Source organism: Drosophila gunungcola, unplaced genomic scaffold (genome assembly GCF_025200985.1).
Source record: "Drosophila gunungcola strain Sukarami unplaced genomic scaffold, Dgunungcola_SK_2 000092F, whole genome shotgun sequence".
Taxonomy (NCBI): domain Eukaryota; kingdom Metazoa; phylum Arthropoda; class Insecta; order Diptera; family Drosophilidae; genus Drosophila; species Drosophila gunungcola.
The window spans coordinates 252,221-265,943 of record NW_026453254.1 but is presented as its reverse complement, the minus strand read 5'-3'; the positions used below and the strand labels follow the sequence as shown (position 1 = coordinate 265,943).

Sequence of the window (13,723 nt, the reverse complement as noted above, 5' to 3'; positions counted from 1 at the left end):
CATAAAAAAAAATGCATCTATTTGGCCAAATTTGAAACCTAAAAAAACAAAACAAAAGTCACGGTCTGTCTAAAAAAAAACTAACCACTTACATAAGAAAGCCGAGCGGGTCCAGCCGAGCGGGGAGGGTGAAAGCACTTGTCGTTCAAGTTCGTGGAAACATCGGGACTTCGTGGCCAAGTTCGTCTCAAGGGCATCATGCTAAAAGACAGATTGGAGTAAGAAAGAAAAAGGAGAAATTGGAGAAACTTGCAGGAGAAAATTTCCTTTCGCGTTGCATGTGCTCAAGGATAGGGGCGCTTCGGTTAATAAGCGGTAGATTGTCACATTGGCAACTTCAGATAACTCAAAAGCTACAAGTTTTTTTTTTGTTTAAATTGTTTTGCTGTTTATTGAATCTTTTCCTCTCGGATACTAACAATAACTTAACACTCATATGACTGGTACCGAGTTATGGCCTAACAGTGGTTAGTATTTTTCGAGCAGCGCTTTCGCGCATCGGTTTAAGTTTAGAAGTTTAAAATTAAAGGCAACTTAGGCATTGGCATAAATGCAGCCCTTGTTGCGTTACTTTGCTCGTTTGCAAAGTATTTTGACCAATTCTTTAATACTGTTCATGTACTTCCTTCTCGTGCGAGATCGTTGCAATATTTCTGTAGTCCTTTAGTAGTCTTCTTTGTTGCAGGAGTTTTAACTTTTTTCCACTTCTCTTCCGTTTGTTGTTTTGTGGATGGGTTTGCTGGACTCCTTTCGTGCCCTGTACTCAGCTTTTGTGAGGGGGCGAAGTCCATCGTTGGAACACAACTCTAGGGCCTCTTGTATGCTTGGTGCTTGGTGTATCGTTGGTGTAGAAGGATTTTCCATGCCTTCCAAAAGTCCTGGTCAATTAATCTGTCTTTTTCTTCTTTTTTTTATTATTATTATTATTTCTGTTGTCCGGGCCTTTTGGGATCAGGCGGTGCCGTTGCTGGTCATCGCACATGCTGATTAAAAATGTTGATTTATAAATTTTGGTTTATAAATTTCTTATACATTGGTGCTCATAGACTTAAGCCACTGCTACAACCAAAAACTGTTTTCTTAATAACTTTTTTGAACATATTTGTTTGTCTGCTGCCTTCTTTTATTTATATATTATTTTTGTTTCTTTCACAATTTTGGTTTGTATATTGTTCACTTCACTCGCGCACATGTCACGGTCGCCATGTAAAGAATCGTTATAGATATATTAGGTTTTATTAATCCGTCTGTTCAGATCGGGCTTTCTTTCTTGAATGCCGCTTGACTTAAGAATAAAATTAGCTAGGCTTGGCTTACAACTCACATAGTTCTAAATATATATATTAATGTATGCTTAAGTATATATAGGCGGCGCAAGCAGTGGCCGCGCATGAGAGAGAGAGAGTGTTATGCTCACATGGTAACCGAATGATCGGCCGCGCATGCAGGCATGCCGGCTCAGCATTTATGATGTTCATAACATTGTTGTGTGGGTCGAATTACTCTGCACTTGAAGTGCTGGGTATATTAGGACATAGGCAAATGCTACAATGTTACAGTGATAAAAGTGGTACAGTGCGTACCCGATATGTGAGCATACTACAATATTTATACCATATGTCACGGCTGACCACTCCACCAGTGGCTTATCGTTGGCGTCATACCGAATGTTCAACTATCGGACTTGCTTGGCAGCCTTGACGTAGCCTCTCGGCTACCTTCTCGCTGCCTGCCGTCGCTTGCCATTCTTGATATCAGATCTGCGGCATTCGCGGTGGTTAATTTGAATTTTGGGACCGGTAGCTTCCGGAATTTAATCTCCAGACCTGACACCAACTCTGCCTTGAGCGGGTCTTCTGCTCAACTGAGCCCTCAAGTTCTATTCCCAGAACATTGCTCACCCCGGCGAAATCCTCCTTCCTGAGATTATAAATCCAGGACTTTCCCATCTTGGATCTTTTGTTTTCTTGGTCAGGGCCCCACGTTGGGCACCAGTTGTAACGACCTGATTTCTTGAATATCTCGCTTGCTACGTAAACGGGCGGCTGGTTCAGAGAGGTTTAGGGATCGTTCCACCAAATTTATATTGGGTAATTGCCTTTGACCAAAGATAACGCAAGGATTGTGTTGGGATCGTAAAGGTTTTTGTTCGTCTCCTTAGATTTAGCCTCGCGGCTCTTCCATTACGGCTGCTCATCGTCGTTGTCCTCTGCGGGATCGCTCCTCGTCGCTGTCTTCTGCAGCGTCGCTCTTCGTCTTCGACTGCTTGCTGGGGTCCGACTCGTGACGGCTCCTCCGAGACTCGAGAGGTTTTGCGAACCTCACTGTCGGGGCCGGCAAGGTGTTTCGCCAGCAGATAGAGCTAGGTTCTGCCTCTTCGCCCAGCTACCTTTATCGCAGGCTCCCTTAGCTTGGTCTGGATTGTGTCGGAAAGGTGTATCGCAGGTAGATCTAGGTTTTGCCTCACCGCTCAGCAACTTTTATTGCAGACTCCATGGAAAGACTCCCTGAGCTCGATTAACCACGACTCGGCACCCGTTTGATTTCAGCGTTGTTATCTCAGCCTTGTAGACTTACAGTCGTTCGGCGTCTCGACTTTGCGATCTTGTTCCTGGTACTCGGCACTTGATTAACTTGCTACTGGTCTCGCGTACACGCACTCGCTTTGATTCTCGCACTGTTACTTCGGGGCGAGCTGCGCTTGGGGCACCCTTTTATAGCCTGTGGTAGTCCCGTTATTCCTGTCATCCAGTTCGCGTGATCGGGTCCAAGGTCCACTGCAGCACTGTTAGTTCACGGTGCGTCCTCTTTGTGCAGATCCGAAGTCTGTCAATTCACCTTTCGACCTTGTTGCCTTGCCGTGTGAGGGTCCAATGTCCAGCGTGGTACCGTTAACTCGCGGTGTCTCCGATTTGCCCGGGTCCAATGTCCGTCGTTCACATTTTACCACGTTGCCCTTGACTCCTTCGGCATTCTCGTCTTCTCGGTTATTTTTAAAAAAGGTGATTCCAATATGATTAACGTAACATATGGAGTGGTAGTCATTTGGTTCTTTTGCTCTTTACTTATTCATTAATGATCTTTCTTCTGTCAAACTTGTTATAGGGGTACGCCTTTATTTACAATATACAACTTAATAATTATTTACATCATTTGTCCGTCCTAATTTAATATATTGCGCTCCCATTTGGAGCCCCCAATATCAAGTACACTTTGATCGTAATAAGTCGGTGAAAGAAAATTTTTTCTTTTTGCCCTTCGTGGTTTGAACTGGGATCAAAACGTAAGGTTGTCTTCTTAGTCTAGTAGATTACATTTGCTTAATTTACATACTCTTGTAAATCGTAGAATCATGCATGGAACTATTTTTATGCACAATCTCCTTAAAGCCGCTTTACTTTTAATGTGCCTTTTAGACCAACCCGCAAATACCATCCTCTTAACTTGCCAAGATGTACCTCAAATATTGGCCTGCATGAACCCTTTCGATTTCTTTGTAATAATTATAATAATATATATAATCAAATTTGCATTTCAACTTCTATCCGTGTCTTAAAAACTACAGTTTTCAGTTTTTTTATAAATGTCTCTATATTATGTTATTTATGTTTTCCTCGCGAGCTCGATAATCGCCCACTATGCTAATAGGACCCACGCGTACAAGCTAGTGTTTGATTTCGTTGGGCCACTTGCTTGTACTGTTTTTATATAAAGCAATATAGTACACGTCCCGAGCATTTCAAGTGCTTCGACCTAATTTAATTTTAAACGTGCGGGCATTTTCTTGAAAAAAAATTCTTTTAAGGTATTTATAAAAACACTTTCACTTTTAAAGGAAATGAAAATTGAAGTCTGTCATAATTCGTATGGGTGGATGCGGGGGTGTGACAACAGTCAATACAAACCATGTGGTGAACATTTACGGTAGTTAGAGTTAATGCGTAGGTGTGTGCGTGGGTGGAGTGCGAACAGGACAATGTATGGCTATAAACCATCCTTGAACTAAGGCGAATATATTATGAAATTTTTCATCATATTCGGCTCGGCATTGATTTTTATATATATAGATTATACAAATAAAATAAATTACATTACAAAATATTAATAAAAAGTATCCTATTTTCTACTTGTAGCGAAGGAGGATTTTTCAAAGCACATCTCTACTTCCCCAAAGAATACCCGTTGCGACCGCCCCGAATGAAGTTTGTCACAGAAATTTGGCACCCAAAAATCGAAAAAAATGGAGATGTCTGTATTTCCATCTTACATGAGCCCGGAGACGATAAATGGGGGTATGAAAAAGCTTCGGAACTCTGGTTACCCGAGCACACAGTGGAGACTATCTTGATATCTGTAATATCAATGCTAGCTGATCCCAATGACGAGTCTCCAGCAAATGTAGATGCGGCTAAGGAATGGAGAGAATCTTATACCAACTTCAAACGCTAAGTTGCTCGTTGTGTGAGGAAAAGTCAAGAAGAGTGCTTGTGAAGCAGATTGCCGTAAATTTGTATATTTATATTAAACATTTTCTACATTAAAAGGATTAACTGAATTATCAAGAGAAGTTTTTCAATTTCTTCGGCGTTTTCGTGTTTTTTTAACATAGTTTTATTATAGCTTCAACCAACCATCCCACGCTCCCACTAAATGCGCGAATATTTAATTGTGCCAATTGTTTTAAAAACATTCGGCTTCTTCCCGGCAATACCGCCAGTATAAGGAACAACGAGAAATTATCAAAATAAGAGTTCGGCGAAAGAGTGTGGTGCCGTGTGCACAGAAAGGGGCAGGAAGAGTCAGACAGAGCCGGCAGCAGGAGAGATAGCGTCGGAGTGCAAGGTGCAAATAAAAGATGCGGGACAGCACCGGACTTCGGACCCTGCTGTGGTGCCTTGCGCAGAGGTCGAAACGTGGAACGGTAAAACCGTGGACCTTGGACCAGGAGGCAAATAGCCGAAAACTAACGGTAAACAAATGCCTATTTTGGCAGGCCGAGCGCAGAAGCTGAATCAGTCCTTTGTTACCAGTCCTCAAGTAAACCAGTAATTAGTGAAACAACGTGAAAAACCAAGTGGAGCCGTGCGGAGTCAAGAAGGAGCAAGAACGCTACGTCGAGACGTTCGGGACTTAGAGTTTGTGGCACAGGTAGCTTAGGTCCTTAAGGCAACACGCACCTAAGTCCAGGCGCTTTGTAACAACTTCTGTCTCGATTTATTCTTGGCGTACTGTCTTGCGTGTCAGGCAGAGTTGAACAAAAAGAGCCCTTCCACAATGAACCGTGGGCTCGGAACGAAAGTTGTCAAGAACTAGCTGCCTTGCTATAAGGATCGCATTGGTGAAGTTCGGCGTACGCCTGATCGTCCTGCGAGAGTTGCATAGGTCCTGGTGCGACTAGCTAGGAATGACGCGCGTTAGATTGGCTGGTGTCTCGAAAGGCGTAAGCATTGATAGCCCAGCAGTTTAACGCTAGAGTCTTAGAACGGCAGCTGACCGAATCCCGAGAGCCAAAGACCCCATTGCGTCCTGCAGGAGAAAGGACGACGAGCGTCAAAAAAACAAAACAAAACAAAAGTCACGGTCTGCAGAAATAAAAAAAAACCAACCACATACATGAGAAAGAAAATGAGTGGGCGAGAGGTCGAGCCGAGCGGGGAGGGGGAAAACACTCAACATCGGGCCAAGATAAGAGTTAGAATGGAAGGAGAAATTGAAGAAACTTGCCAGAGAAAATATCCTTTCGCGTTGCATGTGCTCAAGGGTAGGTGCGCTTCGATTAATAAGCGGTAGATTGGCACATTTGCTACTTCAGATAACTCAAAAGCTACAAGTTTTTTTTTTTTAATTGCTTTGCTACTTATTGAATCTTTTCCTTTCGGATACTAACAATGACCGGACTAACAGTCGTATGTCTGGTACCGAGTTATGGGGACCTGAAAATGACGAGAACTTTTTCAATGTCTTCGGCGTTTTTGTGTTTTTTTAATATGTTGCCCATTTTATGAAAGGCTATATAATATTCGTTAGCATGCGATGAATGAAGAAAACTTATAGGTTTGAGTCGCAAATTATTAGAAAATAATTTAAAATCTTAAATGGTTGGCGAAAATGAATGTTTAAGTTTTATTATAGCTTCATTTAATTTTATACATGGCTTTTTTAAAATTGGAGAAAAATTAATTGTAGAGCTAGGTTGTGTTATATTTCTTTTTTAAGTTGGATTATAAGTTATTTTTGTCCTTAAATCATATTGAAGACTGTAGATTCCAAGCAAAACCATAGAGAATGTTATAGTCGAGTTTCCCGACTATTAGATACCCGTTACTCAGCTAATAAATTTCAAAATAAATTTTCCCCCAAAAAACAATAATGTTATAGCTGGCGCCTTCTGCCGAACTGCACTGACGACACTACAATCAACGAGGGAGCAGTACCTCACTCACGCTACAGCGTCACTATCTTATGCAGAGCAGCGATAAAGCACACAGAAAGTTTCCAAAATACTCACACACTCACGAATGCATTTATTAGTATGTCTGCTTTCCGCTGCTCTTTATGGTCATTTAAGGTTTCAAATATGCAGTGACGTTAAAGCAAAACAAAAATTGCTAATAACATCTCAAATTATAGCTGGATTATGAACATTTTTTTGTCTACCGATAACTTGTCTCAGAGTGACAGTACATACTTTCACAATTTGTGGGCGTTCCATTTTGAAATTTACCTGCGGTGCATAGGAATTACTATAATCTGCATGACAAGTCCCAAGTATCTAGCTTTTATAGCTTCCGATAACTCGACGTTCATATTGCCGGACCAGGCTAGATCGATCGGCTATTGATCCTGTGCTTCCTTCTACCAGTTATATACTTCTGAAGGAACACAATATGTTCCTTTAATCTACGAGTAACAGGTATAATTGAATTTCCATTGAATATATATTTCTTAAAGACACTAAACGAGTTGTCAAATTGTATAAAATCAGAGATTCCAACTTAGACTGCATATTCCACAGACATGGTCAATGGTTTAAGCTGGGTTCTTTTTGTAAGCTTTTGAAGAAGATATTGTAAAATTGGTCAGAAGCGTTCAACGCAGTGAAGGAGACATTTTCGACCCTATAAAGTATATATATTCTTGACCAGTATAACGAGGTGATATAGCCATGCCGAATCTCACTTAACAAGCGTCGCCGTCCTTCAAAAATGATCCAAAAGCATCGTGAATTTTATTTATTCTAGCAAAAACTCCGCCTACCACCAATTTCATGAGCAGAAAGTCTTGTCAAACCCTCCCTTCTGCACCAAAAGTGACCAACCATCCCACGCTCCCACTAAATGCGCGAATATTTAATTGTGCCAATTGTTTTAAAAAACATTCGGCTTCTTCCCGGCAATACCGCAAGTATAAGGAACAACGAGAAATTATCAAAATAAGAGTGCGGCGAAAGAGTGTGGTGCCGTGTGCACAGAAAGGGGCAGGAAGAGTCAGAAAGAGCCGGCAGCAGGAGGGAAGCGTCGGAGTGCAAGGTGCAAAAGAAAGTTGCGGGACAGCACCGGACTTCGGACCCTGCTGTGGTGCCTTGCGCAGAGGGCGAAACGTCGAACGGTAAAACCGTGGACCTTGGACCAGGAGGCAAATAGCCGAAAACTAACAGTAAACAAATGCCTATTTTGGCAGGCCGAGCGCAGAAACTGAATCAGTCCTCTGTTACCAGTCCTCAAGTAAACCAGTAATTAGTGAAACAACGTGAAAAACCAAGTGGAGCCGTGCGGAGTCAACAAGCAGCAAGATCGCTACGTCGGGACGTTCGGGACTTAGAGTTTGTGACACAGGTAGCTTAGGTCCTTAAGGCATCACACACCTAAGTCCAGGCGCTTTGTAACAACTTCTGTCTCGATTTAAGCTTGGCGTACTGCCTTGCGTGTCAGGCAGAGTTGAACAAAAAGAGTCCTTCCACAATGAACCGCGGGCTCGGAACGGAAGTTGTCAAGAACTAGCTGCCTTGCTATAAGAATCGCATTGGCGAAGTTCAGCGTACGCCTGATCGTCCTGCGAGAGTTGCATAGGTCCTGGTGCGACTAGCTAGGAATCACGCGCGTTAGATTGGCTGGTGTCTCGAAAGGCGTACGCGTTGATATCCCAGCAGTTTAACGCTAGAGTCTTAGAACAGTAGCTGACCGAAGCCCCAGAGCCAAAGAACCCATTGCGTGTGGCCCTGTAGGAGAAAGAAAGGAGCAGAGCCATGACGACGAGCGTCAGGCGAGCTATCACTTACTTCAACATCTACAAGTCCGCGGAGAAAATGCTGGGAAGGAAGTGTTCGTCTAACACCAAGCGTTTGCAGGCGCTCGGCGCGGCTGGCCGGGACAGAGCAAGGGAAAGGAGGTTGTCCACCCAATTCTGATAATGTTGACGCATTCCTAAGCTCTGATGCCAAGCCAATAGAAGAAAAAAGGAACCACGAGCACCCCGAGCGGAGCCTGCGGCAGCAAAATCAACCCGGAGCGAAGTGATCAACGCCAGAGCCACCCAGAGCATCATTCTTCGCTTCCGGCGAAGAATCCGATAAAGTTACCCCACTCATTATAAGTATTTGTATACCCCAACATTCTGGTTGCTGGTCAGTTGGGCGGTCACGTTTATATAAATTTGGTGGGACGAACACACACATCTTCTGAGCTAGCGCAAAATAACAAAACCAGCTCGTTACAATATAAAACAATATTTACCCAAATAGCAATCAGGGTCTAGGTGGCGCCATCTGTAGAGCTGCATTACCAACACTACAAGCTAATAGTGCAGCAACCCCACCCCCGCTAACAATGCTTTCGTTCTGTCTCACTACATCAGCAATCAATACGGCCCTATCTGATGACCATAGGAAAGTGCTTTGCCGGCAGAGCAGCTGCCGAGCAGCGGCAGAAGACTTAAACACTCATCTTAAATAATATTGAATTTGAATTTGTGTGTATACAGATAGACATGACCGAAACACACACACACATCCCAATAACTATGGTGTAACATGTGTCACAGTGACATGACAGACTTTTGCGATTTTTAAGCTTTAGAGGGGGTGTGACTCCTTTTTAAAATAAACTACTTGGATCAGCATGTCAAATCCGATTTCTCTAGGTTTTATAGTTCCTGAGAAATCGACGTTCATACGGACGGACAGACAGTTCGACAGACAGTCGGACCTGGCTATATTTACTCGGCTATACTCGGTGCTCTAAAAACATACATTTACCAACACAATTCAAAGAACACACGCTCATAAATAACACAGTCAGTGTTTAGTCGAGGAAAAACCAAAAACAAATTGGCAATCCAAAAGCAAGGCCCAAAAAATTGATCTTGCCTTGCCTCAGTCTTATCATTAAAGAAATGGTCCGGAAAGAAGAAACGAAAAATTGTTAGTGTACAATTGTTAGCTTTATAGGGTCAAAAAGGCTTCCTTCTACCTGTTACATATTTTTTTACGAATTCAATATACCCTTTTACTCTACGAGTAACGATAGAGTGGAACCATCTGGTTAAATTAAGAGATAGTTAAGAGATTAGCTCGATGTGATTTTTACTCTGAAATTTATTTATTTAAAGTTTTTGCCCTTAAAGACCTATGGTATTTTTCATGAATAATTGTAATAGATAGACAGTAAATTTTCTTTTATGTTGTTAAAACGTGTTAGCAAGAGGTTAGCATAATACTTCCTACTTCTTTGCAAGACACCTGTTACCTAAACCTGTACAGGCAAACACTCAGATTTTTGTCACAAGCAGAACCCAAGGTACATCTTTTTTCTTAAGGCCCTGCACAAAAAAGTTTTTGAATTAATCTAACGCCAATATCTCAGACATGACATATCCTTCATATCCTACATTTATAAAACACATTTTTCGCAAGAGGATAAGTAAAAACTGTGAGGAGTTGAATAACTCCCAACAAGTTAGAATGCAAGCAGAGTAAGCGCATGCAAGCAGTGGCCTACCAGTTACCAGTTACGCGGCGAATTCGCCCGTAGTAACGGTAGTGCGGAGAGAGAGTGAGTAGTGCACTGAGCACCAGACAAGGACAAAGAGAGTCCGAGAGGGACAGCAATAGAAAGAACGGCGAAGGGCCGTGGGCAGAAGGAAGTAACGGGACGGCACCGGACTTTGGACCCTGATATTGGTGCCGTGCGCAGAGGGCGAAAGGTCGAACGGACCAGGAGGCAAGGAGACGCCGATAACTAGCGGTAAACGGAGGCCTATATAAACCGGCCGAGCGCAGGAAGCTGGATCAGTCGATTTCTACCAAGTCAACAAGTAACAGGCATCAAGTGAACCAGTAACCAGTGAAACAACGTGAAGGAGCAAGTACAGCCGTGCGGAGTCATTAAGGAAACAAGATCGCTACGTCGAGACGTTCGGGACTTAGAGCTAAAGTCTCCGATTAAGACACAGGTAGCTGAGGTCCTTACGGCTAAGTTTAGGCGCTTTGTCACAACTTCTGTCGCGATTTGAGCTTGGCATCCCACCCGGCGTGTCCGGCAGAGTTGAACAAATAGAGTCCTTCGACAAAGAACCGTGGGCTCAGAAGGAAAGTTGTCTAGAACTTGCTGCCTGCCTACAAGGACTTCATTGGCGAACTCCGGCGTATGCCTGATCGTCCTGCAGGAACTGTACAAGGTCCTCGTGCGACTAGCCCGGAAAGACGCGCATTTGTTCAGCTGGTGTCTCGAAAGGCGTATGCGTTGAGAGCACAGCGGTCCACCGCTAGAGTCCCAGAACGGCAGCTTACCGAGTCGCCAACAAGGAGCAGAGTTGGTCGAGATACCTGGAGGCAGAACAAGGACAACGAGGACCCCAGGACGACGAACAACGAGCGTCGGGCGAGCAGCGTATACTTCGAATTCTTGCTGCAAGGCAAGGCCCTAAAATGGTTTATATCAAACAATAAACACTGGAGGACATGGGGAGAGTTCAGCGACAGTTTTCAAACGTATTTCCTGCCAAAGGGTTTCTTCTCAAAGCTCGCAGATCAGGTCAAACAAAGGAAACAGGGCTTCAGAGAGTCGTTCAAGGACTATATGGTTGACATGCAGACCATGATGAGACCACTCGGCTACTCCCCAAAGGAAACACTCGAGCTGATAAAGGAAAACTGCACGCCTGACCTGAGGATTTCCCTGAGGACGTATAAGGTAGACGATCTAGAGTCTCTAATGGTGCTGGCTGACGAGTATGAAGAACTCGAGAAAGAGCGAGAAACATTTATTCAAGAAAACAAATTCTCGCGAAGCAAAGCAACAGCACCACAACAAGTCACGTGTAGAAGGTGCGAAGAAGAAGGCGGACAGCAAGCACCCATCGACGGACCTAAGCCAATGGACTCCAAACACCTACAACCACCAGAGCACGTTATGGAGGCCACCGAATACCAATCAGAGACCACCCAGCGCAGCACAAAAAGCACACAGGTCACAGACACACATCGTGAACCCACACGAAGCATGTAGACGGTGTGGCGGTCACGGACATTGGGCAAGAGGATGCCAAAACCAGCGGCTGCTTTTCTGCTGGACTTGCGGCAAGGTGGGTGTTAGGAGTGTAGAGTGCTGCCAGAGATCGGGAAATGGCCCGCGATCCCAGCCGCAGAGAGGCGAGCAGGGGTCGCAAGGTGCTGTCTCTCCAAACTAACTGGCAAATTAATCGAAGATGAGCAGCAGCGAGCTTTATAAGCGAGGAGCTGGCGGATATACTGGCTGCTTATGGAAAGATTACAAGGACAAGGCAAGTTAGGTTGGCAGATGGCAGGTGCAGCGGGATAAACACGCAGCTCGAGGTGGAGATCGAATTCGGCAACAAGCGATTGCCCATGAGCCTGCTCATCCTACCAGGAGTGGTAGACTCGCTGGGCTAGGATGGAATTTCCTCACAGGAGTCGGCGCTGAAATAAGGTGTGCCGGACATACAGTGGTGATCCCAGAAAGAAGAAGGCAAAACGGGTGGTTAGAGGAAAAATTGTCCGTGGCAACGGTGCAAACCACCTCTGAGGAATGCGATGTTGAAAAATTCCTAGAGCAGGAACTCGCGGAATTTCGAACAATGAGTGAAACATCCAACATAGCCGAGCACCGAATCACCATGAAGGACGACAAACCAATCAAACAGAGATACTATCCGAAAAATCCAAAGGTTCAAGGGGAAATCAATGCGAAAGTCGACGAGTCGAGAAGGGATGCATAGAACACTCGAGATGTCCGTAGAGCTCCGCGATAGTCATGGTGAAGAAAAAGACAGGTCAGTGGTGGCTTTGTGTCGACTTTAGACAGATCAATGCCAAATCCACCAAAGATGCTTATCCGATGCCAAGGATAAATAACATATTGGACCAGTTGAGGGAGGCGAGATACATAAGCAGTCTGGATTTGAAAGATGGATACTGGCAAATTTCTTTGGAAGAAAATAGCAGGCCATTCACGGCATTCACAGTGCCAGGAAAGGGGCTTTTCCAGTGGAAAGTAATGCCATTTGGCTTACACTCCGCCTCGGCGACTTTCCAGAGAGCACTGGACCAGGTTATTGGACCGGAGATGTCACCACACGCGTTTGCATACCAAGACAACATCATCGTGATCGGACGCACACTGGAAGAACACAGAAGGAACCTGAGAGAAGTTTTCCAACGCCTTAAACAGGCAAACCTCAGGATAAATCCCGAAAAATGTCACTTCTTCAAAAGCGAACTGCTTAACCTGAGACACCGCGTTACGAACCAAGGAATCGGCACTGAGCTGGAACCACCCACAACCATCCGGGAACTGCGCCAATACTTGGGCGTAGCATCGTGGTACAGGCGATTCGTGCCTGCCTTTGCGCGAATAGTGAAACCACTAAATGAACTATTGCGGAAAGGCACGAAATGAACATGGACTGCAGAGCACCAGCAAGCATTCGAGGAGGTGAAGGCAAGGCTAGATCGGCATCCCCAGATTTCGATAAAACATTCGTACTGCAGACGGACGCAAGCGATTATGCCATAGGGGCAGTCCTGACGCAGGAAACTGAAAGCGGCGAAAAGGTCATTTGATATTCAAGCCGGACCCTGAATGGCGCGGAAAAGAACTACTCAACCAGCGAAAAGGAATGCCTGGCAATAGTGTGGGCAATCCGGAAGCTCAAACCATACTTGGAAGGATATCACTTCAAAGTGGTGACGGACCATATGGCGCTTAAATGGTTGAACAGCATCGAAAGTCCCTCAGGAAGAAAAGCGAGGTGGGCCCTGGAGCTGCAACAGTATGATTTTGAAATATCATACAGGAAGGGGCAGCGTGACGTGGTCGCTGATGCACTCTCAAGACAGCCTCTGCCAGAAGCCTTTAGGCCAGCCAAGGAAGCTCCGGAGGACACGCAGGGAACATGCAGCTGGATCAAGGATATGTGTGAGAAGATTAACACACAGCCACAGAAGTTTCCGGACTACCTCATGGAGGGAGGCGCATTATACAGGCATATCCCGCACAGAGCAGGCAGCGAAGACGTGGCAGCATGGAAGCTCTGTGTTCCACGGGGGCTGAGGGAAACAGTCCGGAAGGAGAATCACGACTCACCAGCCGCTGGACACGTGGGAAGTCGGAAAACGATTGCAAGGCTGGCGGCTCGATATTACTGGCCAGGAATGCATAGGGACGCCCGAGCCCACGTACGGAAATGCGAGACATGCCTCAAATAT

General features: G+C 44.8%; 1 protein-coding gene across 1 annotated transcript; it reads left to right on the top strand.

Moving 5' to 3' along the window:
* The first annotated feature begins 4,119 nt into the window (after positions 1-4,119).
* LOC128265091 (ubiquitin-conjugating enzyme E2 G1-like) lies at positions 4,120-4,587 on the top strand. Its single transcript, XM_053000905.1, has one exon. The coding sequence runs from the start codon at positions 4,198-4,200 to the stop codon at positions 4,447-4,449; it is 252 nt and encodes an 83-aa protein (XP_052856865.1). The 5' UTR covers positions 4,120-4,197; the 3' UTR covers positions 4,450-4,587.
* Positions 4,588-13,723: the final 9,136 nt, after the last annotated feature.